We start from the raw sequence: 26,145 nt of genomic DNA, 5'->3' as shown, positions 1-26,145 counted from the left end.
AATAAGCACTCAATGCCATTGATTGCTTGAAATAATTAAAACCAATTGTCAAGTTGGCTCAGTGCAGTCATGGACAAAGGCTTGTGATGATGATGATGATTATATAGTGAATATTAACGGTATTAAGTGCTTTGTATCATCTAAGCATTGTGCTAAGAGTTGAATGCAAAATAATGGTCACTGTTCCTGTTCCATATAAAGCTCAAAATCTAAGAAATCAACAGTATTTATTGAACATTGAAAGATTTTGAAGTCAGTCGATCATATTTATTGAGCTCTTACTGTGTGCAGAGCACTGAACTAAGTGCTTGGGAGGGTACAGCATAACAGAGTTGGTAGACATGTTCCCTGGCCTCAGAGACAGACTTTAAAATAACCTACAGATATGTGTATAAAATCTGTGGGGCTGAAGGAGGGCTGAATAAATCTCAAGGGTGACGCATAAAGGAGTGGGAGATGAGGAAAGAAATGAAGGCTTAGTTGGGGAAGGCCTCTTGGAGGAGATGTGCTTTTTAAAAAGGCGTTGAAGGTGGGGAGAGTGGTCGTCTGTCAGAAGTGAAAGCGGAGGCGATTTCAGGGCAGAGCCAGGATGTGTGGGAGGAATCAGCAGCAAGATAGATGAGATCGAGGTTCAGTGAGAAGGTTGGCACTAGAGGAGTGAAATGTGCAGTCTGGATTTTAGTAGGGAATCAGAGAGGTAAGGTAAGAAATTGCTGGGTGATTGAGTGCTCTAAAGCCAGTAGTAAGGAATTGTTTGATTGATGTGGAGGTAGATGGGCAGCCACTGGAGGTTCTTGAGAAGTGGGGAATCATGGACTGAATGTCTTTATAGAAAAATGATCCAGGCAGCGGAGTGAAGTATGGACTGGAATGGGGAGAAACAGGAGGCAGGGAGGTCAGTGAGGAGGCAGATTCATTCATTCATTCAATCGTATTTATTGAGCACTTACTGTGTGCAGAGCACTGAACTAAGTGCTTGGGAAGTACAAATAGGCAACATATGGAGACGGTCCCTACCCACCAATGGGCTCACAATCTAGAAGGGGGAGACAGACAACAAATAAAACGAACAGGAGTTAATACCACCAGAATAAAGAGAATTATAGCTACATACACATCATCTTGTAGACTGTGAGCCTGTTGTTGGGTAGGGACTCTCTCTATATGTTGCCAACTTGTACTTCCCAAGCACTTAGTTCAGTGCTCTGCACACAGTAAGTGCTCAATAAATACGATTGAATGAATAAATTAATAAAATTAATAGAGTAATAAATATGTACAAATATACAAAAATGCTGTGGGGAGGGGAAGGGGCTAGGACGGGGGGCAGTGGGGAGGGGAGGAGAGAGGAAAAAAGGGGGGCTCAGTCTGGGAAGGTCTCCTGGAGGAGGTGAGCTCTTAGTAGGGCTTTGAATGGAGGAAGAGAGCTAGTTTGGCAGATGTGTGGAGGGAGGGCATTCCAGACTAGAGGTGGGACTTGGGCCAGGGGTCAACAGTGGAACAGGTGAGAATGAGGCACAGTGAGGAGGTTAGCAGCAGAGGAGTAGATGGTGCGGGCTGGGCTGCAGAAGGAGAGAAGGGAGGTGAGGTGGGAGGAGGCAAGGTGATGGAGAGCTTTGAAGTCAGGTGAGTTTTTGCTTGATTTGAAGGTTGATAGGCAACCACTGGAGATTTTTGAGGAGGGGCATGCCCAGAGCATTTCTGTACAGAGATAATCCGGACAGCAGAGTGAAGTATAGACTGAAGTGGGGAGAGACAGGAGGATGGGAGATCAGAAAGGAGGCTGATGCAGTAATCCAGTCGGGATAGGATGAGAGATTGAACCAGCAAGGTAGTGGTTTGGATGAGAGGAAAAGGGGTGATTTTGGCAATGTTGTGGAGGTGAGACTGGTAGGTTTTGGTGACGGATTGGATGTGTGGGGTGAATGAGAGAGCGGGGTCAAGGATGACACCAAGGTTGCCGGCTTGTGAGATGGGAAGGATGGTAGTGCCATCTACAGTGATGGGAAAGTCAGGGAGAGGACAGGGTTTGGGAGGGAAGATAAGGAGTTCAGTCTTGGACATATCAAGTTGGAGGCATCAGCAGGACATCCAAGTAGAGATGTTCTGAAAGCAGGAGGAAATGCTAGACTGCAGAGAAGGAGAGAGATCAGGGCCAGAGATGTAGATTTGGAAATCATCTGCATAGAGATGATGGTTGGGCCAAGGGAGCGAATGAGTTCTCCAAAAGAGTGGGTGTAATTGAAGCATCAAAGGGGACCCAGAACTGAACCTTGAGGGACTCCCACAGTTAAGGGATGGAAGGCAGAAGAGGAGCCCGTGAGGGAAATTGAGAATGAGAGACTAGAGATACAGGAAGAGAGCAGTGAGAGGACAGTGTCAGTGAAGCCAAGGTTGGATAATGTTTCCTGTACAAGGGGGTGGTTGACAGTTCGAAGGCAGCTAAGAGGTCAAGAAGGATTAGGATAGAGTAGAGGTCGTTGGATTTGGCAAGAAGGAGATCATTTGTGACTTTTGAGAGGGTCGTTTCTTTGGAATGAAGGAGGCAGAAGCCAGATGGGAACAGATCAAGGAGAGAATTGGAGGAGAGGAACTGGAGACAGCAGGTGTAGACACCTCGCTCAGGAATTTGGAGAGGAATAGTAGGAAATAGGGCAATAACTGGAGGGAGCCATGGGGTCAAGGGAGAGTTTTTTTAAGATGAGAGACATTAGCATGTTTGAAGCGTTGGGAAAAAAGATGGAGAGAACTGTGACCTGTGACCTGTGACCCATGGCTTCAACTATAATTTCTGCAGTTGATTACCAAATCTACATCTCTGGCCTTGACCTCTCTGCTTCTCTGCAGTCTAGCATTTCCTCCTGCTTTCGCCTGCCGGTCTCACCTCCACAACATCACCAAGATCAGCCCTTTCCTCTCCATCCAAACCGCTACCTTGCTGGTTCAATCTCTCATCCTTTCCTGACTAGATTACTGCATCAGCTTCCTCTCTGATTTCCCATCCTCCTGTCTCTCCCTACTTCAGTCTATGCTTCACTGATGCCTGGATTATCTTTGTACAGAAACCCTCTAGGCATGTTACTCCCCTCCTCAAAAATCTCCAGTTGCTGCCTGTCAACCTACAAATCAAGCAAAAACTCACTCTTGGCTTCAAGGCTGTCCATCACCGTGGCCCCTCCTACCTCACCTCCCTTCTCTCCTTCTCCAGCCGAGCCCGCACCCTCCACTCCTCTACCGCCAGTAACCTCCTCACTGTGCCTCATTCTCACCTGTCCCGCCATCGACCCCCAGCCCACGTTCTTCCCCTGGCCAGGAATGCCCTCCCTTCACACATCTGCCAAGCTAGCTCTCTCTCTCCCTTCAAAGCCCTACTGAAAGCTTACCTCCTCCAGGAGGCCTTCCCAGACTGAGCCCCCTTTTTCCTCTCCTCCTCCCCATCCCCCCTGCTCTACCTCCTTCCCCTCCCCACAGCACTTGTATATATTTTTACAGATTTATTACTGTATTTCACTTTGTACATATTTACTATTCTATTTAATTTGTTAATGATATGCATATGCTATAATTCTATTTGTTCTGATGAGTTTGACACCTGTCTACATGTTTTGTTTTATTGTCTGTCTCACCCTTCTAGACCGTGAGCATGTTGTTGAGTAGGGACCGTCTCTGTATGTTGCCGACTTGTACTTCCCAAGTGCTTAGTACAGCGCTCTGCACACAGTAAGCACTCAATAAATAAGATTGAATGAATGAATTAATGACCTGGTGAATTTGAAGAAAGAAGGAATTCCAGTTAAGTGGAAGGGCATGACAAAGGGACTGGAGTCTCGTGGGAGCGCAGGCATCTTAATCCTATTTTACAGATTTTACATAGATTTAGTAACTTGCCCAAAGTGATGCTGAAGCCAATGGAACGAAACCCTGAAAGTCCTGATTCCTAGACTCATGATTTATCATTAGGTCCCCAAGTCCCTGTGCTTTATTTTTATGTCCTCCAAGACAGTCTTGTGACTTTTTTCTCTTTACCATTTGAAGAGGGTCATAATGGGAAAAATCACATGCGTGACGAACCTCTGGAATTGATTCATTCATTCAATATTATTTATTTAGTGCTTACTGTATGCAGAGCACTGTACTAAGCACTTGGAAAGTACAATTCAGTAATAAAGAGAGACAATCCCTGCGCACACCAGGCTTACAGTCTAGAAGCGGGGAGACAGACAACAAAACAAGAGAGCAGCATGGCTCAGTGGAAAGAACCCGGGCTTGGGAGTCAGAGGTCGTGCGTTCTAATTCCGGCTCCACCACTTGTCAACTGTGTGACTTTGGGCAAGTCACTCAACTTCTCTGTGCCTCAGTTGCCTCATCTGTAAAATGGGGATGAAGACTGTGAGCCCCACGTGGGAAAACCTGATAATAATAATAATAATGATGGCATTTATTAAGCGCTTACTATTTGCAAAGCACTGTTCTAAGCACTGGGGAGGTTACAAGGTGATCAGGATGTCCCATGGGACGGGGGAGCTCACAGTCTTCACCCCCATTTTACAGATGAGGGAACTGAGGCCCAGAGAAGTTAAATGACTTGCCCAAAGTCACACAGCTGACAAGTGGCGGGGCTGGGATTTGAACCCACGACCTCTGACTCCAAAGCCCGGGCTCTTTCCACTGAGCCATGCTGCTTCTCTGTTGACCTTGTATCTCCCCCAGTGCTTAGAACAGTGCTTGGCACATTGTAAGCGCTTAACAAATACCAACATTATAAAACAAGTAAACAGGCTTCAATATAAGTAAATAGAATTATATACACATCAAAACAAGTATACAGGCATTAATATAAATAAATACCCAAATGCTGTGGGATGGGGAAGGGGGGGTGGGTAGAGCAAAGGGAATAAGTTGAAGTGACGTGGGAAGGAGGGGGGAGCTGAGGAAAGGGGGGCTTAGTCTGGGAAGGCCTCTTGGAGGAGGTGAGCCTTCAGTAGGGCTTTGAAGGGGGGGAGTGTGATTAGGGGATTTGAGGAGGGAGGGTGTTCCAGGCCAGACGTAGGACTTGGCCAGGGTTGACGGTGGGACAGGTGAGAATGAGGCACAGTGAGGAGGTTAGTGGCGGTGGAGGAGCGGAGTGTGTGGGCTGGGCTGTAGAAGGAGAGAAGGAAGGTGGGGTAGGAGGGGGTGAGGTGATGGAGAGCTCTGAAGCCAATAGGAGTTTTTGTTTGAGTCAGGAGGATGGGAGATCAGAAAGGAGGCTGATGCAGTAATCCAGTTGGGATATGATGAGAGATTGTATGAACAAGATAGCGGTTTGGATGGAGAGGAAAGGGCCGATCTTGGCGATGTTGTGAAGGTGAGATCAGCAGGTTTGAGTGATGGATTGGATGTGTGGGGTGAATGAGAGAGCGGGGTCAAAGATGACACCGAGTTTGAGGGCTTGTGAGATGGTAAGGATGGTTGTGACGTACAGTGATGGGAAAGTTAGGGAGAGGACAGGTTTGGGGAGGGAAGATAAGACATGTTATATCCCCATCTCCATGCCAGTGAAGGTTTTATTTCACTGCATTTACCCCCAAAAATAAAAAGGTCTTGGATTTGAGGTCACATAAAATTCAGACAGATTCCAACTCCCAATACAGCTGAATCTGTTAAGAGGGTTCCTTGGTGAAGTACTGATTTACTGAATCTAGAAGGTGTACTGTACTTCTCTGACTGAAGTTCATAGTGAAGTTCCTGGCTGTTTGGTCATAAACTATTGGCTGCACAGGAAATAATTCCCTGTAGCAAATCTTTTTTCAATATTTAATAATTTGTGCACCTGAATAGGTAAGCTTAGTGAGTAGCCTCACCTTTTTCAGTTGAAATATTCTTTAAAATACTCTAAAGTTATTAGACGATAGAAAGAGCAAATATTCAGAATTGTTGGTTTAGATGAAATGTAGCTCCTGGCCATCAGTCAGTTTATGGATTAAAAGAAATATGAAAATGGTGTTTCAAATTGGGAATTTAGGGAAGCACTAGGGAAGCAGCTTGACTTAGTGGATAAGGTGCGGGTTTAGGAATAGAAAGGTCCTGGGTTCTAGTCCCGGCTCTGCCACTTGTCTGTTGTGTGACCCTGGGCAGGTCACTTCACTTCCCTGTACCTCAGTTACCTCATCTATAAAATGGGGTTAAAGGCTGTGAACCCCATGTGGGACATGAACTATGTCCAACCTGATTAGCTTGTATCTACCCTAGTGCTTAGAACAGTGTCTGGCTCATGGTAAACACTAAACAAAAACCATTTTTTAAAAATGCGAGAAAGAACTTTACGCAATTTAAAGCCTAAAATGCATTTTAAGTCCAAATTTCAAAAAGTCGATGATGGAAAAAATGACATATCCATAATCATATTGTTATAAATGGTGCTTCTATAATACATGATGTTCTTAATTTACTTGTAATTTTAAATTGTATACAGTTAGGCCAAACAGGGACAAACAGTCATTTTTGTGTTCAGTGTAGGGCCTTGGGGTTTAGGCTTGGTGTGTTGGGTTGCTTTTTCAGTTTTATTTAAGCAAAAGTCATAAACATCAGATTTCTAATTTTTTATGCCAGATGTTCTGAACAGAAGATGGAAAATAAAATTACATAAACAGCATCTGATAGTTATAAATGCACAGTGGGGTAACCATGAAACCTAAGTCTGTAACTTGGTAGACTGTATTTTGTCTGTGACTTTTGAATAGATGACAGTCTGAAAATTATCTGATGCTTATTGAATGACATCTTACTATGTGTTAACAAAGGACAGAAAATTGGACTGCTTAATTTGGATGCATTAATTTAGTTCACATCTAATTGTTCTTAAAATGAGCCCTAACATGATTTTTGGAGTATTTAATATCTGTAATTACATGATTGTCTTTTGTATGCACCATTAACCAAGGAATTCCTGGTGCTTTTTTTTTTCACTTTTGAGGAGGAATTGTTTGACATTTGCCAGCAGGACTGCCCTTATTTTTAATCATAGATTTATTTCTAATTTTGAACAGAAGTTACAGGAACTAGTAACAATTCCACATTAACCACGGAGTTTAAGAAGTGTTGCCAATGCTAAGAACAAAAAAGAGACCCCACACTAATTCGGACTCTTCTTTAATTATCCAACTATTTGTGGGAATGTGTTTGGGGACGTTCAGACTTCAATTGCAAAAGTTGCCACCAGCATGCTAAATAAAAAACACCCTCTCTTCAATGAACTACAGCCACTGGAAGAAAACAGATGCTTTTCAAAAAATCAGAAACCTAGTCTACGGCCTTACCTCCACCTCAAATGTAAATGATTACAATATTTTACTGGAAGCCTATCATAATCCGTACTTTTGAAGCCATTTGTGTTTTTAGCCAAAGTGGCTCATGCCCGTAAGCTTTGCAGCCTTGGTTGATTTTTCCAGCAGAATCTGGAGGACCAGTTTTTCTCCCTAAGAGTGCAGTGCTATTTGTCTGAACCCAGTGCATCCCTAAGGAGATCAACACACAGAGCTTCTTCTGTACATCAGTTTCTTTTGTTTTATACACTACTTAAATGTCTCTTCCTCTTTCCCTCTCTTCCTCCTCATCTCTCCCCCCTCCACCCCTCATTGCCCAGCCTGAAACATATTGCCTGCGCTCTAAATTTGGAATCACAGGTGAAGTTTAAATAGGAAAGTGTACGAACTTTCAAAAAATGCTTGTTAGGGGTGATTGTTGTGTAGCTGGCCGTGTATTAACGTAGTGCCTTAGTTTTCTCTTGCTATAATGAGGTTCTCTCTTGGCAGGTCATTATACTGTATTTTCTTCTGTAGTAGTGTTTTAAAAGCATTTTATCAACCAACCTCAAAGTGAGCCCAGATCAGGTGACTGTGGAGTTCTGAATGGTAAAGTATCTCCATATTCTCTCTGACTAATTGTGCCTTACTTTGATGGTATTTGTTAAGTACTTACCATGTCAAAGTACTGCCATAGATACAGACTAATCACACTGGACACAATCCCTGTCCCACATGAAGCTCACTGTCTATGACGGGGGCACCGGTATTGAATCTCCATTTTATAGATGTGGAAATTGAGGCTCAGAGATATTAACTGACTTTCCCCAAGTCGTACAGCAAGCAGTTGGCAAAATGAGGATTAATAGTAATAATAATGGTATTTGTTAAGCGCTTATTATGTGCAAAGCACTGTTCTAAGCGCTGGGGGGGGGTCACAAGGTGATCAGGTTGTCCCACAGGGGGCTCACAGTTTAAATCCCCATTTTACAGATGAGGGAACTGAGGCCCACAGTCACACAGCTGACAAGTGGCGGAGCCGGCATTTGAACCCATGACCTCTGACTCCAAAGCCCGGGCTCTTTCCACTGAGCCACACTGCTTCTCAGGTCCTCAGACTCCCAGGCCTGGCTCTTTCCTTCTCTGTGAGTTAGCAGATTGGCCTGGAGTCCAAAATTAGCTTATCAAAGGTGCCTATTAGATAATACACAGGCTCCTTCTCTGTTCAGGAACAGCCTGGCATAGTGGAAAGATCAGGAGCCTGGGTGGCAGAGAACTCGGACTCTGACCCTGACTCTGCCACTAGTCTGCTTCCCCCCCATCTTACCTCTCCCTGCCATCTTACCTCCTTCCCTTCCCCACACCACCTGTATATATGTATATATGTTTGTACGTATTTATTACTCTATTTATTTATTTTACTTGTACATATCTATTCTATTTATTTTATTTTGTTAGTATGTTTGGTTTTGTTCTCTGTCTCCCCCTTTTAGACGGTGAGCCCACTGTTGGGTAGGGACTGTCTCTATATGTTGTCAACTTGTACTGCCCAAGCGCTTAGTACAGTGCTCTGCACACAGTAAGCGCTCAATAAATACGATTGATGGGTGATGGATGCTTCCTGACCTGAGTAAATCACTTAACTTCTTACCTCATCTGTGAAATGGGGATTGAGGCTGTGAGCCTCATGTGGGACATGGGCTGAGTCCAACCTGACTAATAATAATAATAATGGTATTTATTAAGCGCTTACTATGTGCAAAGCACTGTTCTAAGCGCTGGGGAGATTACAAGGTGATCAGGTTGCCCCACAGGGGGCTTACAGTCTTAATCCTCATTTTACAGATGAGGGAACTGAGGCCCAGAGAAGTTAATTGACTTGCCCAAAGTCACACAGCTGACAAGTGGTGGAGCCGGGATTTGAACCCATGACCTCTGAGTCCAAAGCCCGGGCTCTTTCCACTGAGCCACACTGACTAGCTTGTGTCTTCCATCCTGGCTCTGCCACTTGTCAGCTGTGTGACTTTGGGCAAGTCACTTAACTTCTCTGGGCCTCAGTGACCTCATCTGTAAAATGGGGATGAAGACTGTGAGCCCCATTCAGGACAACCTAATCACCTTGTAACCTCCCCAGCGCTTAGAACAGTGCTTTGCACATAGTAAGCGCCTAATAAATGCCATTATTATTATTATTATTATTCCATAGCGCCTAAGTGCCTGGCCCATAGTAATTGCTTAACAACCACCATTTGAGAAGCAGCATGGCTTAGTGACAAGAGCATGGGCTTGGGATTCAGAGGACATGGGTCCTAATAATAGCAATAATAGTAATAATGGCATTTGTTAAGCGCTTACTATGTGCAGAGCACTGTTCTAAGCGCTGATCCTGCCTCCACCACTCTTCTGCTCTGTGACCTTGGGCAAGCTCTTAACTTCTCTGTGCCTCAGTTACCTCATCTGGAAACTGGGGATTAAGACTGTGAGTCCCATGTGGGACAACCTGATTACCTTATATCTACCCCAGCACTTAGAACAGTGCCTGGCACATAGTAAGTGCTTAACGAATACCATAATTATTATTATCATTATTAAAAATATTTATGTACATATATATTCATTCGTTCGATCATATGTATTGAGCGCTTACTGTGTGCAGAGCACTGTACTAATCGCTTGGGAAGTACAAGTTGGCAACATATAGAGACGGTCCCTACCCAACAGCAGGCTCACAGTTTAGAAGGGGGAGACAGACAACAAAACATATTAACAAAATAAATAGAATTAATATGTACAAATAAAATAAATAGAGTAATATATATATGAAATGCATATATATAGTATGCATTCCTTGATACTAAATAGAGGATGAACCTATTTTCAGTCTGTCTCCTTGAAGTTCTTTAGACAAGGAGAGTTATATGTTGATGTCTCTGTTCTCTACTCTCTATGTATGATCAGTCCATCAGTGATATTTATTGAGTGTTTACTGTGTGCTGAGCACTGTACCAGCCAGCTAGTTGTGGGCAGGGATTGTGTCTGTTTATTATTGTATCATACTGTCCAAAGCACTTAGTAAAGTGCTCCACATACAGTAAGCGCTCAGTAAAAATAGAGAGGCAACATGGCATAGTGAATTGAGCCCGGTCCTGGGAGTCCCAAGGACTTGGGTTGTAATCCTGGCTCAGCCACCTGTCTGCTGTGGGACCTTAGGCAAGTCACTTAGCTTCTCTGTGCCTCAGTTCCCTCATCTGAAAAATGAGGATTAAGACTGTGATCCCCATGTTGGACATGGACCGTGTATCCAACCTGACTACCTTATATATATCCCAGTGCTTAGTACAATGCCTGGCACATAGTAAGCACTTCAAAAATGCCATCAAAAATATGATTGAATGAATGAATTGAATGTGAGAGTCCAGTACAGTGGAGTTGATAGATGTGTTATCTAGCTAGCTCTCTTCCTCCCTTCAAGGCCCTACTGAGACCTCACCTCCTCCAGGAGGCCTTCCCAGACTGAGCCCCCTCCTTCCTCTCCTCCTCATCCCCCTCTCCATCCCCCATCTTACCTCCTTCCCTTCCCCACAGCACCTGTATATATGTATATATGTTTGTACATATTTATTACTCTATTTATTTATTTATTCATTTATTTATTTTACTTGTACATATCTATTCTATTTATTTTATTTTGTTAATATGTTTGGTTTTGTTCTCTGTCTCCCGCTTCTAGACTGTGAGCCCACTGTTGGGTAGGGACTGTCTCTATATGTTGCCAACTTGTACTTCCCAAATGCTTAGTACAGTGCTCTGCACACAGTAAGTGCTCAGTAAATACGATTGATTGATTGATTGATTGATGTGGTCTCTGACCACAAGGAGCTCAGAGTCTAGAGGGGAAGACAGACATTAAGATGAATTACTGACAGAGGAATGGGAAAGCATAAGGTAGGCCTTCCCAGACTGAGCCCTTTCCTTCCTCTCCCCCTCGTCCCCCTCTCCATCCCCCCCACATCTTACCTCCTTCCCTTCCCCACAGCACCTGTATATCTGTATATATGTTTGTACGTATTTATTACTCTATTTATTTATTTATTTTACTTGTACATATCTATTCTATTTATTTTATTTTGTTAGTAAGTTTGGTTTTGTTCTCTGTCTCCCCCTTTTAGACTGTGAGCCCACTGTTGGGTAGGGACTGTCTCTATATGTTGCCAATTTGTACTTCCCGAGCGCTTAGTACAGTGCTCTGCACATAGTAAGCGCTCAATAAATACGATTGATGATGATGATGATGATGGGTCCTAGTGAGTTGAGGGGGTGTACAGAAGTGACACTAACCTTCTCACTGCACCTCAATCTTGTCTGTCTCAACGCTGACCTCTTGCCACATCCTGCCTCTGGCTTGGAACGCCCTTCCTCCTCATATCCAACAGATAGTTACTCTCCCCCCTTCAAAGCCTTATTGAAGACACATTTCCTCCAAGAGGCCTTCCCTGACTAAGCCTTCATTTCCTCTTCTCCCACTCCTTAGTGCGTCACCCTGACTTGCTCCCTTTTTTCATCCCCCCCCCACCCCGAGCCCCACAGCACTTATGTACACGTCTGCAATTTATTTATATTAATATCTGTCAATATTCAGAGAAGCAGCATGGTTCAGTGGAAAGAGCACGGGCTTTGGAGTCAGAGGTCATGGGTTCAAATTCCGGCTCCACCAATTGTCAGCTCTGTGACTTTGGGCAAGACACTTAACTTTTCTGTGCCTCAGTTACCTCATCTGTAAAATGGGGATTAAGACTATGAGCCCCCGTCGGACAACCTGATCACCTTGTAACTTCCCCAGCACTTAGAACAGTGTTTTTCACATAGTAAGCGCTTAATAAATGCCATCATTATTATTATTATTATTATCTGTCTCCCCTCCTTCTAGATTGTGAACCCATTGTGCACAGGGAATGTATACTCTCCCAAGTGCTTAGTACAGTGCTCTGCACACAGAAAGCATTTAATAAATACAGTTGACAGACTGACTGAGGGTGAATAGGAGAAATGAGGGCCTGATCAGGAAAGGCAGCTAATGGACTCTTTTGGCAGTAGAGTATGAATGTATGGTAGTTTGAGGAAAACTAAGGTCATGTACTGATTTACACCAAATAAGGCCTAACCCTACACCTATACTCCCTCCCCATTTCACATGGCCTAGTGGGGAGAACACGGGCCTGGGAATCAGAAGAACATGGGTTCTAATCTTGACACCACCACTTGTCTGCTGTGTGACCTTGAGCAAATCACACCACATCTTCAGTTACATCCTTCACAAAATGGGGATTTCGACTGTGATTCCCATGTGGGATGTGGAATGTTTCCAAACTGATTTGCTTCTTTCTACCCCAGCGCTTAGTTCAGTAAATGGTACATATTAAGCACTTATTAAATACCATAAAAAATGCCATAAACTTAAGCACTTGAGGTCTCACAACTTAAGCTTGAGAAGCAGCGTGGTTCAGTGGAAAGAACTCGGGCTTTGGAGTCAGAGGTCATGGGTTCAAATCCCAGCCCCGCCAACTGTCAGCTGGGTGACTTTGGGCAAGTCACTTAACTTCTCCGTGCCTCAGTTACCTCACCTGTAAAATGGGGATTAAGACTGTGATTCCCCCCGTGGTACAACCTGATCACCTTGTAACCTCCCCAGTGCTTAGAACAGTGCATTGCACATAGTAAGCGCTTAATAAATGCCATCAAAAAAAGCACTTATGTATAAATCTAATATGTTCTGTGAGTTCCTACTGTCTGTATTGTATTTGTCTGCCTCCCCAACTAGATTGAAAGCTCTTTGAAGGCAGGGAGCGTGTAGCGCTCAGCCTAGTGGAACTTTCTGGGCTATTTGGGTACGCAGGAGAGATGCCAGGCTTAGGAGGTTGTGGCCAGAGAGTAGGATTTCAGAGATGGAGAGTTATGGTATGACTAGGGATGTTGAAATCCAGTTTGGGTCCAAGTTAATGAGTAGGTGAGGTGGGCTGGAGCAGGAGTCAGGTGGAGTTGAGGAAGGAGGGAAGCAGTCAGCTGGGAAAGTCCATATGGATCAATAAAGGGAACGCCTGTCCCGCCGTCAACCCCCGGGCCTGGAATGCCCTCCCTTTGCCCATCCGCCAAGCTAGCTCTCTTCCTCCCTTCAAGGCCCTACTGAGAGCTCACCTCCTCCAGGAGGCCTTCCCAGACTGAGCCGCTTCCTTCCTCTCCCCCTCACCCCCTTCTCCATCCCCCTCATCTTACCTCCTTCCCTTCCCCACAGCACCTGTATATATGTATATATGTTTGTACATATTTATTACTCTATTTATTTTACTTGTACATATCTATTCTATTTATTTTATTTTGTTAGTATAGTTTTGTTCTCTGTCTCCCCCTTTTAGACTGTGAGCCCACTGTTGGGTAGGGACTGTCTCTATATGTTGCCAACTTGTACTTCCCAAGCGCTTAGTACAGAGCTCTGCACACAGTAAGTGCTCAATAAATACGATTGAATGAATGAATGAACGCCGGGGTGGCTCCCAAGGAGATCGGGTTGGACGCAGGCCTTGTCCCGCAGCGGGCTCTTACCATGTGTATTACTCTATTTATTTATCTATTTATTTATCTTATATTACTCTTTATTTACTTATTTTATTTGTACATGTTTATTCTATTTATTTTACTTTGTTAATATGTTTTGTTTTGTTGTCTGTCTCCCCCTTCTAGACTGTGAACCCACTGTTGGGTAGGGACTGTCTCTATATGTTGCCGATTTGTACTTCCCAAGCACTTAGTACAGTGCTCTGCACACAGTAAGTGCTCAATAAATACAATTGAATGAATGAATGAGAAGAAGAGAAGGAAGACAAGAGGGGCATGAAAGAAAATTGCTCCAAAAATTGGATCCGAGGTTGGTGTCAGAGGTAGAGGATGGCCACTAGCAGAGGGTGGGCAAGGAGGATACCATGGGCTTCAAAGGAAGAGAAAGTGGCAAAGGGAGTTTGGAGATCAGAGGGTATGAAGGCAGCACTGGGGGGAAAAAGGCAGCTCAGTGGATAGAGCATGGGCCTGAGAGTTGGAAGGACTAATCCTGGCTGCACCTCATGTCTGCTTTGTGACCTTGGGCAAGTCACTTCCGTCTCAGGGTCTCAGTTACCTTGTCTGTAAAATGAGGATTGAGACTGTGAGCCCCACATGAGACAGGGACTGTGTCCAACCGGATTAACTTGTTTCTACCCCAGTGCTTAGAACTATGCTGGGCACATAGCGAGTGCTTAACAAGTGCCATAATTATTATTATTGTTGTTGTTATTATTATGTCCTGCCTGACCCCATGTGAGTCTGGGAAAGGTAGGGTAAGGTGCGGACCATCTGAAGAGCATGGCAGAGGAGACAGCATCATCTGAAGCAAGTCACATCTCTCTGACTGGATGGGATCAGGTCGTGGATTCATTCATTCATTCAATCGTATTTATTGAGCGCTTACTGTGTGCAGAGCATTATACTAAGTGCTTGGGAAGTACAAGTTGGCAACATATGGAGACGGTCCCTACCCAGCAGCGGGCTCACAGTCTAGAAGGGGGAGACAGACAACAGAGCAAAACATATTAACAGAATAAAATACATAGAATAAATATGTACAAGTAAAATAAATAGAGTAATAAATACGTACAAACATATATACATATATACAGGTACTGTGGGGAGGGCAAGGAGGTAAGGCGCAGGGGTGGGGAGGGGGAGAGGAAGGAGGGGGCTCAGTCTGGGAAGTCCTCCTGGAGGAGGTGAGCTCTCAGTAGGGCTTTGAAAGGAGGAAGAGAGGTAGCTTGGTGGATGTGTGGAGGGAGGGCATTCCAGGCCAGGGGGATAACGTGGGCCGGGGGTCAACGGCGGGACAGGCGAGAACGAGGCACAGTGAGGAGATTAGCGGCAGAGGAGCGGAGGGTGCGGGCTGGGCTGGAGAAGGAGAGGAAGGGAGGTGAGGTAGGAGGGGGTGAGGGGATGGACAGCCTTGAAGCCCAGGGTGAGGAGTTTTTGCCTAATGGGGAGCTTGCCCACAATGGAGCGGGGATTCCACAGGCCACATTTGGATGGGGTCGTGGGGCAGCCGGACTGGAGATGGAACTGCCCGAGTGGAGGAATGGGTTGTACTGGAGGGAGCTGACCAGGGATGGGAGGTTTGGGACTTAGCTGGTCAAAGATGGGAGCTTAGTTTGGGTGGAATAGGTCATGATGAAGTCTCTGCAACCTCAAGAACTGCAGCTTCTAAACACCGGAATAATAATAATAATGATGATGACATTTTCTTAAGCGCTTAGTATGTGCTGAGCACTGTTCTAAGTGCTAGGAAAGATACAAGGTAATCGGGTTGTCCCATGTGGGGCTCACAGTCTTAATCCCCATTTTACAGTTGAGGAAGCTGAGGCACAGAGAAGTGAAGTGACTTGCCCAAAGTCACAAAGCTGACAAGTGATGGAGTCAGGTTTAGAACCCACGACCTCTGACTCCCAAGCCCGGGCTCTTTCCACTGAGCCATGCTGTGTCTCCCAAGTGCTTAGTACAGTGCTCTGCACACAGTAAGCGCTCAATAAATACAGAAGCTACCTGGCTTAAGAGAAGCAGCGTGGCTTAGTGGAAAGAACATGGGTTTGGGAGTCATAGGACGTGGTTCTAATCTCGGCTCCACCACTTGTCTACTGTGTGACGTTAAGCAAGCCACATAACTTCTCTGTGCCCCAGATAGCTCATCTTTAAAATGGGGATTAAGACTGTGAGCCCCAAATAGGACAACTTGATTACCTTGTACTTACCCCAGTGTGTAGAACAGTACTTGGCACATAGTAAGCGCTTAACAAATACCATTATTATTATTATTATTATTATTATTATTATTATTATTGAATGAATGAATGGACTGGACTGAGTGTGGGTTTCTATTAGTCCTGGCATTTCTGAGGATTGAAAAGAATACACTTGACTGTATGTTCTTTTTCATTCTGTGGCACACAAAGAATGCCCCTTACCGTGTTAATAAGTTTTCCACTTCCAAGTGGCTCTTGGTCTCTCTGAATGCACTTTCTGCAAAGTTGCAGTCTTTCTGCAGCTTTTGCTCCAAAAGAGCAATTCCCATCTTGGTGAGCCCATGTCCGTTAGTTGGGTCCTGATGGAACATTTGTTCTGAAATGTTTTTTTCTCTAGCCACTTCAGGTGATGGAAGAGTCCTAGAAGAGACTGTGAGTCCGTTGTTGGGTAGGGATTGTCTCTTGCCGAACTGTACTTTCCAAGTGCTTAGTACAGTGCTCTGCACCCAGTAAGCACTCAATAAATATGATTGAATGAATGAGTGAATAATAATGAAAAGCTTTCTCCCAGCTGCGATTACAGTGCTCTGCACACAGTAAGCGCTCAGTAAATATGAGTGATTGAAAAGCTTTGCAATATCTGGAGAAGCAAAACCTAAATAATAGCTGCACTTCTGCACATGTTATTAGCCTGACTTTGCTTTTGTGGCAACAGATATTGTCCTTAAATGGTGATGCCTTGTAATCCTTTATAAATTCAGTTTTTTTCTCATTTAATCCTTATTGTGTTCAGTAGTCCCCATTCTGATTACTTTGTATTTCCCCAGTGCTTAGTGCAATGCTTTAGCATATAGCGCTTAATACATTCCAGTATTATTATTATTACTATTACTACTATTATTATTATTTCGTGGACATCAGTGTTGTAAGCACATTTACATCTCTATGACATTCCAATAATTTACATCATCTTTGATCCACAGTAGTCTGTGGGCCTGAATTTGTGTGCCCCTCAAAGTAAGAGAGAATTGGAGTTATTTCATAATATGACATAGGATTTTTTTTTAGTACTCTAGTAGGCTGCAAACAAAAATGTTTGTGATAGTACAAAAATCTGCATGATTGCAAAAGACAAATCAAAAGCATTTATATGAAATCTGAACATGCTAATTTATTAAGAAAGTACAGGGCATGAGATTTGAGACTTCATCACACAAAGCAGAAAAAACACAGAAGTACTGTTTTATATCAAATACGGATTGACAGGAGTGTTTCTGCATCTGTTCTGCCCACATAAGAAACCAGCTTCATCATCTGGATGTGTCCTCAGGCTGAAACTTCTTATAAATCTGAGAATTTTGTTTTTTATAATGGCAAGCAGAGTATGGTATCCAGCTGTGGATCTGATTATATACTGTGTTTGCATTTTTCTCTGGACTTGTTTTATATAGTATAAGGCAATATATTGTCATACAATTTCCATGATTAATGCTTATTTATGAAACCTTGTGTAAATATCTTAGAATTTAATCAAACAACGTATGACCAAACAGTATGTTCTCTGAATATTGGAATGATCTATCTCAGGAGAATAATAAGTAAAATTGTACATACTCTTTATCTACGAGAGCAGCTTCATGCATTGTGGTAGATCTGAGTTTTCTGAGCTCCATTGTGGGTGGGTTTTTTTTTTTTCCTAGAAGAGATTGACCAAGGAGCAGACAAAATATGAGCAAGTAAAATCATTCAGAAGTATAAATGTTACTTTATAAAAATGCACCAAATGCATTTACGTGGGTAATTTTATGACAGTTTTAGTATCATATCTTTTGTTTATGAACTCCCCCTGTGTGTTTATGCACTTAATGTTTCACACTGAAGCTGCTGAAGCTGTTGTAAAATCTCAACAGTCGACTCCGGCACCACCTTTCAAAAATGCACGGAATGTGTATAGAGCCCTTCTTCCAAGGAGTGCATGTCATTTCCTTTTTTGATCCATTGTCATGTGTTCTTAGTTATGAGGAAGGCCTGAGGCATCTTACATCTTCCTGTTCTTCAATTTAGCTAGCTGTGGTACAGGGCATCTGGGTGGCTTTCTCACAGTTAGCGTCTTAGTTAATTGCGTAGCTGGGACTCTGGGAAGAAGAAGGACACCTCCTGGTTCATTCTTATATTCGACTTTGGTTTCACGTACTTCTGAAAACGGGAACTGACGTGTCTGAAGACTTGCAGGTCCCCTTCTATTCTCCTTCTACACCCACTCCCTTGGAGAACTCTTTCGAAACCCTCAGCTTCAACTACCATCTCTACGCGGTTGATTCCCAAATCTAGAGCTCTGGCCCTGATCTCTGTCCTTCTCTGCAGTCTCGCATTTCCTCCTGTCTTCAGGACATTTATTACTCTATTTATTTATTTCATTTGTGCATATTTATTCTATTTATTTTATTTTGTTAATATGTTTTGTTCTCTGTCTCCCCCTTCTAGACTGTGAGCCCACTGTTGGGTAGGGACCGTCTCTATGTGTTGCCGACTTGTACTTCCCAAGCGCTTAGTACAGTGCTCTGCACACAGTAAGTGCTCAATAAATATGATTGAATGAATGAATGAATGACATCTCCTCTTGGATGTCCCGCCAACACCTCAAACTTAATATGTCCAAAACAGAACTTTTTATCTTCCCATTCATTCATTCAGTCGTATTTGTTGAGTGCTTACCATGTGCAGAGCACTGTACTAAGCCCTTGGGAAGTACAAATCGGCAACAGAGACGGTCCCTACCCAACAACGGATTCACAGTCTAGAAGGGGGAGACAGACAACCCAGCCAAACCCTGTCCTCTGCTTGACTATCCCATCATTGCAGATGGCATCACCTTCTCCCCATCTCACAAGCCCATAACCTTGGCTTTATCCTCAATTCATCTCTCTCATTCAACCCACATATTCAATCCATCACCAAATCTTGTCGGTTCAACCTTCATAACATTGATACAATCCACTCTTTTCTCTCCATCCAAACTGCTACCACGTGAATCCAAGCACTTCTCCTATCCAGCCTTGGTTACTGCCTCAGCCTCCTTGCTGACCTCCTTGCCTCCTGTGTCTCCCCATTTCAGTGCACACTTCACTCCACTGCCTGGATCACTTTTCTACAGAGACGTTAAGTCCTTCATTCCCCACTTCTCAAGAACCTCCGCATCAATCAAAAATTCCTTACTATTGGCTTTATAGCACTCAATCATCCACCTCCCTCCTACCTTACATCTCTAATTTCCTGCTACAATCTACACTGTACGTGTCACTCCTCTAGTGCCAAACTTCTCACTGAATCTCAATCCCATCTAACTTGCTGCCGATTCCTCTCCCACGCCCTGCCTCTGCCCTGGAATCGCCTCTGCTTTCACATCTGACAGATGACCACTCTCCCCACCTTCAAAGCCTTATTAAAAAACACATCTCCTCCAAGAGGCCTTCCCCACCTAAGCCTTCATTTCCTCATCTCCCACTCCTTTATGCATCACCCATGTGCTTGGATCTACACCCTTAATTCACCCCTCCCTCAGCCCCACAGAACTTATGTATCTCTAATTTATTCATTTATATTAACGTCTCTCTCCCTCTTTAGACTGTATGCTCATCCTGGGCAGGGAATGTGTCTACCAATTCTGTTATGTTTTACTTTCCTAAGTACTTAGTACAGTGCTCTGCACACAGTAAGTGCTCAATGAATTTGACTGATTGATTGATTGACTTCCCATTCTTTTATTTTCAGGTTCAGCTCTTGTATGAACTAGCAGATACCATGAGTCAAGTCTGGAATAAGATTCAAAAGAGAGGCGTTCTACATCAATCTTCAGTGCATATCGAATCCATGGGAGGGCCTATTCCTAGCTCTCCAATTAGAAGTAGTGTTGGTACAGTGCCCCTGGATACGAGCACATGCAGTCCGTCTGCTGACATTGGAACCACTACAGAGGTAAGTGTTTTTGAGAAATAATCATCCTCATGTGTGTGGTGATGGATACCCTACAGTAGTTCAGTCCTCAGAAGGGAGGTAACCTTGGCAGAAAATGACAGGTCACGAATGCGAATTAGCCGCTGTGGTGTCAGCAGAATCAGCTCACTGTGTGTGTTTTTATTCTGTGAGTTTTTTCTGGGTTTTGTTGGGGATGTGAGAGGAAAAGGATAAAGGTGAGCCCATTGTTGGGTAGGGACCATCTCTATATGTTGCTGATTTGTGCTTCCGAAGCATGTAGTACAGTGCTGTGCACACTAGACTGTGAACCCGTTGTTGGGTAGGGACCGTCTCTATATGTTGCCAACTTGTACTTCCCAAGCGCTTAGTACAGTGCTGTGCACACAGTAAGCTCTCAATAAATATGATTGAATGAATGAATGAACAGTAAAATTTGAAACCCAGAGAACGGGGTGAAACTGAGGCCCATAGAGGTAAAATAAGCAAACATTGGGATACTGGGCAAAGAGCAAGGAGAAGATGGAGCCAGAAAGGAGGGAAACTGTCCCAAGCCGGAGGACTGGGGAGGAAGATGTTTTGGTGAGCATTCTTCTGTAGGGATCTGATCCTGTGTGTGCACTGCTCTCGGAATCAGATCTGGGTCTAGGACTGTGGTTGCTCTGGGCTCAGTCGGGGCAGGGATTGGAGAGGGTTTTTAAGTAGCAGAATCTCATGCAGTTATGCATCCCCTAGGCTTCTTCATGAACCACTTCTACTATGCTAGAGTGAGCCTCAGAGGCACTGATCACAGGGTCCAGACTTTTTCTGAGTCCTGGGTGGCCCAACATACATCCTGTGAAAGGATGTCTCATTCTCATCTGGGTGGCCGCTCCTAGTTCTTATCAATCAATCATTTTACTAAGCGCTGGGGAGAGTACACGTCAACAGAGTTGCCAGACACATTCCCTGCCCACAAGGAACTTACAGTCTAGAGGGAGAGATAGACATCAAAATCAATTAGGAATATGTATGTAAGTGCTGTGGGGCTGAGGGCGGGATAAATAATGACACAAATCCAAATGCAAGGGTAATGCACAAGGAAAGGGAATAGGGGATATCAGAGCTTAGTCTGGAAGGCCTCTTCTAGAAAATGTGATTTTAATACGGCTTTGAAGGTGGAAGATGGATGGTCAGTTATAATGAAGGTGGAGGGAGTCCCATACCAGAGGAAGGTAATGGGAAAGGGGTCTGGCCTGAGATAAATCAATCAATCAATCAATCAATTGTATTTATTAAGCGCTTACTGTGTGCAGAGCACTGTACTAAGCACTTGGGAAGTACAAGTTGGCAACATATAGAGACAGTCCCTACCCAGCAGTGGGCTCACAGTCTAGAAGGGGGAGACAGAGAACAAAACCAAACATACTAACAAAATAAAATAAATAGAATAGATAAATGAAATCAGGCACAACAACCAAACTGCAGGTAGAGGTGTGAAGTGTGCTGGCTGGGCTGTAGTAAGAAATTAAGGGAGGTAAGATAGGAGGGGACAAGCTGATTGAATGCCTTAAAGCCACTGATAAGGAGTTTTTGTTTGCTGTGGAGGGTCTTGAAGAGTGGGGAGACATGGTTTTAGAAGATGATTGGGCAGCAGAGTGAGGCAAGGAGTGGAGTGGAGCAAGACGGGAGGCAAGGAAGTCAGTGAAGAGGCGGATACAGTAGTCAAGGTGGGATGTGATTAGTGCTTGGATCAGAGGAGTAGCAGTTTGGATGGATTAGGAAGGGTGAATTGTAGCGACGTGAAGGTAGGCCCAACAAGGTTTGTCTGTCTACATGTTTTGTTTTGTTGTCTGTCTCCCCCTTGTAGACTATGAGCCCGTTGTTGGGTAGGGATCGTTTCTATATGTTGCCGAATTGTACTTCCCAAGTGCTTAGTACAATGCTCCGCACACAGTAAGCCCTCAATAAGTATGATTGAATGAATGAATTGAATATGTGGGTTGAATGAGAGAGATGAGCCGAGGATAGCCCCAAGGTTAGGGGCTTGAGAAGCAAATTTCAGTTTACAGAAGGCCTACACCACCTTCCCTCAAATTTTTTAATCCTGGCTCTGCCACTTGTCACCTGTGTGACCTTAGGCAAGTCACTTAACTTCTCCATGCCTCAGTTCCCTCATCTGTATAATGGGGATTAAGACTGTGAGCCCAGTGAGGGACAGGAACTCTGTCCAACCCAATATCCACCCTAGCACTTGGTACAGAGCCTGATACATAATCAGTGCTTAACAAATGTAAAAATTGCTAGCATCTGGAGGTGGCGGAGTACAGGCAACTCATTTTCAACATCCAAAACTTTTACTGGTATCAAGATGTGTTCTTACCCATTACTACCCTCATATATTAGGTCACTGTGTACGAGATCCCCATTTAGAAGCCCCCAGAATCAGATTAACCTTTCAGTGGTGTTTTTGTGAAAAGTTCCATTAATCTTCCCTTTAAAGAAACAGTTATCCCATATAAAAGCGTTCTTATAGCTTAAGGAGATAACTCCCAACAAATCCATTAAGATCTAAAGTAGCAACAGAGTAGTGATTTCATTCCTTGTTCTTCTGTGGTTATACTATGCATGTAGTTAAAGTGTGTGATTTTAAAATAGAAACAAAGCCTGAACTACTCAGCGTGGCTCAGTGGTAAGAGCCCGGGCTTGGGAGTCAGAGGACGTGGGTTCTAATCCCGGCTCCGCTACTTGTCAGCTGTGTGACTTTGGGCAAGTCACTTAACTTCTCTGTGCCTCAGTTGCCTCATCTGTAAAATGGGGATGAAGACTGTGAGCCCCAAGTGGGACAACCTGATTACCTTGTATCTCCCCCAGCACTTAGAGCAGTGCTTGGCACATAGTAAGCACTTAATAAATGCCATCATTATTATTATTAGTAGAGGCCAGATTCAATTTATAGATTGTCTGACCTAGGCACCAGATCCAATTAAAATACTCTTCTACTTAATAAGCGTAATAATAATGGTAGTATTTGTTAAGCGCTTACTCTTCTTCTTAATCGTAATAATAATGTTAGTATTTGTTAAGCACGTACTCTTCTTCTTAATTGTAATAATAATGGTAGTATTTGTTAAGTGCTTATCATGTTTCAAGCACTGTTCTAAGTACTGGAGTAGACAGAAGTTAATCAGGCCAGACACAGTCCCCGTCTCGCATGGGCTCATAGAGAAACAGCGTGGCTCAGTGGAAAGAGCCCGGGCTTTGGAGTCAGAGGTCGTGGGTTCGAGTCCCGGCTCCGCCACAAGTCTGCTGTGTGACCTTGGGCAAGTCACTTAACTTCTCTGAGCCTCAGTTACCTCATCTGGAAAATGGGGATGAAGACTGTGAGCCCCACATGGGACAACCCCATTACCTTGTTTCCCCTCCCCAGCGCTTAGAACAGTGCTTTGCACATAGTAAGCACTTAACAAATGCCATCATTATTATTATTATTATTATGGGGCTCACAGTCCAAGTATGAGGGAGAACAGGGATTGAACGTCCATTTTACAGATGAGGAAACTGAGGCCCAGAGAAGCTAAGTGACTTGCCCAAAGCTACACAGCAGGCAAGTGGTGGAGCCAGGATTATTATTTAGGTCCCCCCAAGTGCTTAATACAGTGCTCTGCACATAGTAAGTGCTCAGCAGTACCACTGATCGACTCCCAGGACGGTACTTTTCCCACAAGGCCATGCTGCTCCTCTGCTACTTCATCAATCATCAATCGTATTTATTGAGCGCTTACTGTGTGCAGGGCACTGTACTAAGCGCTTGGGAAGTACAAATTGGCAACATATAGAGGCAGTCCCTGCCCAACAGTGGGCTCACAGTCTAAAAGGGGGAGACAGAGAACAAAACCAAACATACTAACAAAATAAAATACGTAGAATAGATATGTACAAGTACAATAAATACATAAATAAATAGAGTAATAAATATGTACAAACATATATACATATATACAGGTGCTGTGGGGAAGGGAAGGAGGTAAGATGGGAGGATGGAGAGGGGGACGAGGGGGAGAGGAAGGAAGGGGCTCAGTCTGGGAAGGCCTCCTGGAGGAGGTGAGCTCTCAGTAGGACCTTGAAGGGAGGAGGCAGAATAGGATTGTAGTAGCATTTAATATTAAGATTATATATTGTAAGGTCTGGGCCAAGGGTAATGTTGCTAGAGTGAAATATGAGGACAGCCAGCCTAGTGTACCCATCTTTTGGTACCACTGTGAGCCCCATGTGGGACATTCATTCATTTCATTCAACCGTATTTATTGAGCGCTTTCTGTGTGCAGAGCACTGTACCAAGCATTTGGGAGGTACAAGTTGGCAACATATAGAGACGGTCCCTACCCAACAACGGGCTCACAGTCTAGGGTCATGCTTAGCTTGTATCTGTCCCAGACCTTAGTTCAATGCTTGGGACATAATAATAGTAATAATTATGGTATTTGTTGAGCGCTTACTATGTGCAAAGCACTTATCATTAATGCTACTAGTACTTGTCTGGTTAGACCATTGGCTGGACCCATATAGCATTGCTTATATTCTTTTTCATTAGGGAAAATCGAAGGAGTTTATTCCATTCCCCAGTAACATCTAAAAACAGAAAAATAAAAGGCTAATAATTTCTTTTGAGGAGTGATGTTTTCTCCTTAATTTGGGGAACAAACCAATGGATTTTATATGCTAAACTTGAAAATTGCAGAATATAATAATAATAATAATGGTATTTGTTTAGTGTTTACTATGTGCAAAGCACTGTTTTAAGCGCTGGGGAGGTTACAAGGTGATCAGGTTGCCCCATGGGGGGCTCACAGTTTTAATCCCCATTTTACAGATGAGGTAACTGAGACACAGAGAAGTGAAGTGATTTGCCCAAAGTCACACAGCTGACAGTTGGTGGAGCTGGGATTTGAACCCATGACCTCTGGCTCCAAAGCCCCTGCTCTTTCCACTGAGCCACGCTGCTTCTCAATATATAATATATGGAATATATGGAACCTGGATATAATGGATATAATGGAATATAATGGAACCTGAGAGTCTCTTAAAACAAACCCCACACTGAGAGTGAATAAATAACAAAAGCTCTCTCTCCTAAAGGCATCTGGTCATTAAATATCATATTAGCTTTCTTTTTGGACCATCAGAACTTCCTGAGTTGGCATGTTGCAAAGATTGATTCACCTGCTGCCTTTTCTACTGATGTAGCCAGCATTTGAAAAACTAGAAGTGGGACTAGGGAGTGGTGGGTGGGATGGGAGAGAAGGTATGCTCCATGCTGGTTTTGGTCCTTTTTCTCCACTAGGCCAAAATAATAATAATAATAATAATAATAATAATGTTGGTATTTGTTAAGTGCTTACTATGTGAAAAGCACTGTTCTAAGCGCTGGAGTAGATACAAGGTAATCAGGTTGTCCCACTTGGGGCTCGCAGTCTTCATCCCCATTTTACAGATGAGGGAACTGAGGCCCAGAGAAGTGAAGTGACTTGCCCAAAGTCACACAGCTGACAAGTGGCGGAGCCGGGATCTGAACCCCCGACCTCTGACTCCAAAGCCCAGGCTCTTTCCACTGAGCGGCTGCAGGGGTTCAGGTAGTTTCCAGAGCTTGTTGTGGGCAGGGAATGTGTCTGTTGTTGTATTGTACTCTCCCAAGTGCTTAGTATGGTGCTCTGCACACAGTAAGCACTCAATAAATAACAGTAATTATGGTACTTGTTAAGCACTTACTATTGGAGAAGCAGCGTGGCTCAGTGGAAAGAGCCCGGGCTTTGGAGTCAGAGGTCATGGGTTCGAATCCCGGCTCCGCCACTTGTCAGCTGTGGGACCTTGGGCAAGCCACTTAACTTCTCTGTGCCTCAGTTACCTCATCTGTAAAATGGGATTATGACTGTGAGCCCCAAGTGGGACAACCTGATCACCTTGTATCCCCCCAGCGCTTAGAACAGTGCTTTGGACATAGTAAGTTGCTTAATAAATGCCATTATTATTATTATTATCATTATTATGTGCCAAGCACTGTTCTAAGCCCTGGGGTAAATACAAGTTAAGCAGGTTGGACA

General features: G+C 43.9%; 1 protein-coding gene across 2 annotated transcripts in view; it reads left to right on the top strand.

Annotated features, from left to right (window-relative positions):
- Positions 1-26,145, top strand: part of VPS13B (vacuolar protein sorting 13 homolog B) — a 1,018,523-nt gene that overhangs the window by 496,683 nt on the left and 495,695 nt on the right. For both annotated transcript variants that reach the window (XM_038744561.1, XM_038744562.1), the window contains exon 24: positions 19,865-20,068. In XM_038744561.1, coding sequence (XP_038600489.1) covers positions 19,865-20,068 — 204 coding nt within the window. The remainder of the gene's footprint in view (positions 1-19,864; positions 20,069-26,145) is intronic.

Source organism: Tachyglossus aculeatus, chromosome 4, assembly GCF_015852505.1.
Source record: "Tachyglossus aculeatus isolate mTacAcu1 chromosome 4, mTacAcu1.pri, whole genome shotgun sequence".
In the NCBI taxonomy this organism is placed as follows: domain Eukaryota; kingdom Metazoa; phylum Chordata; class Mammalia; order Monotremata; family Tachyglossidae; genus Tachyglossus; species Tachyglossus aculeatus.
This window is presented reverse-complemented; position numbering and strand designations above follow the sequence as displayed.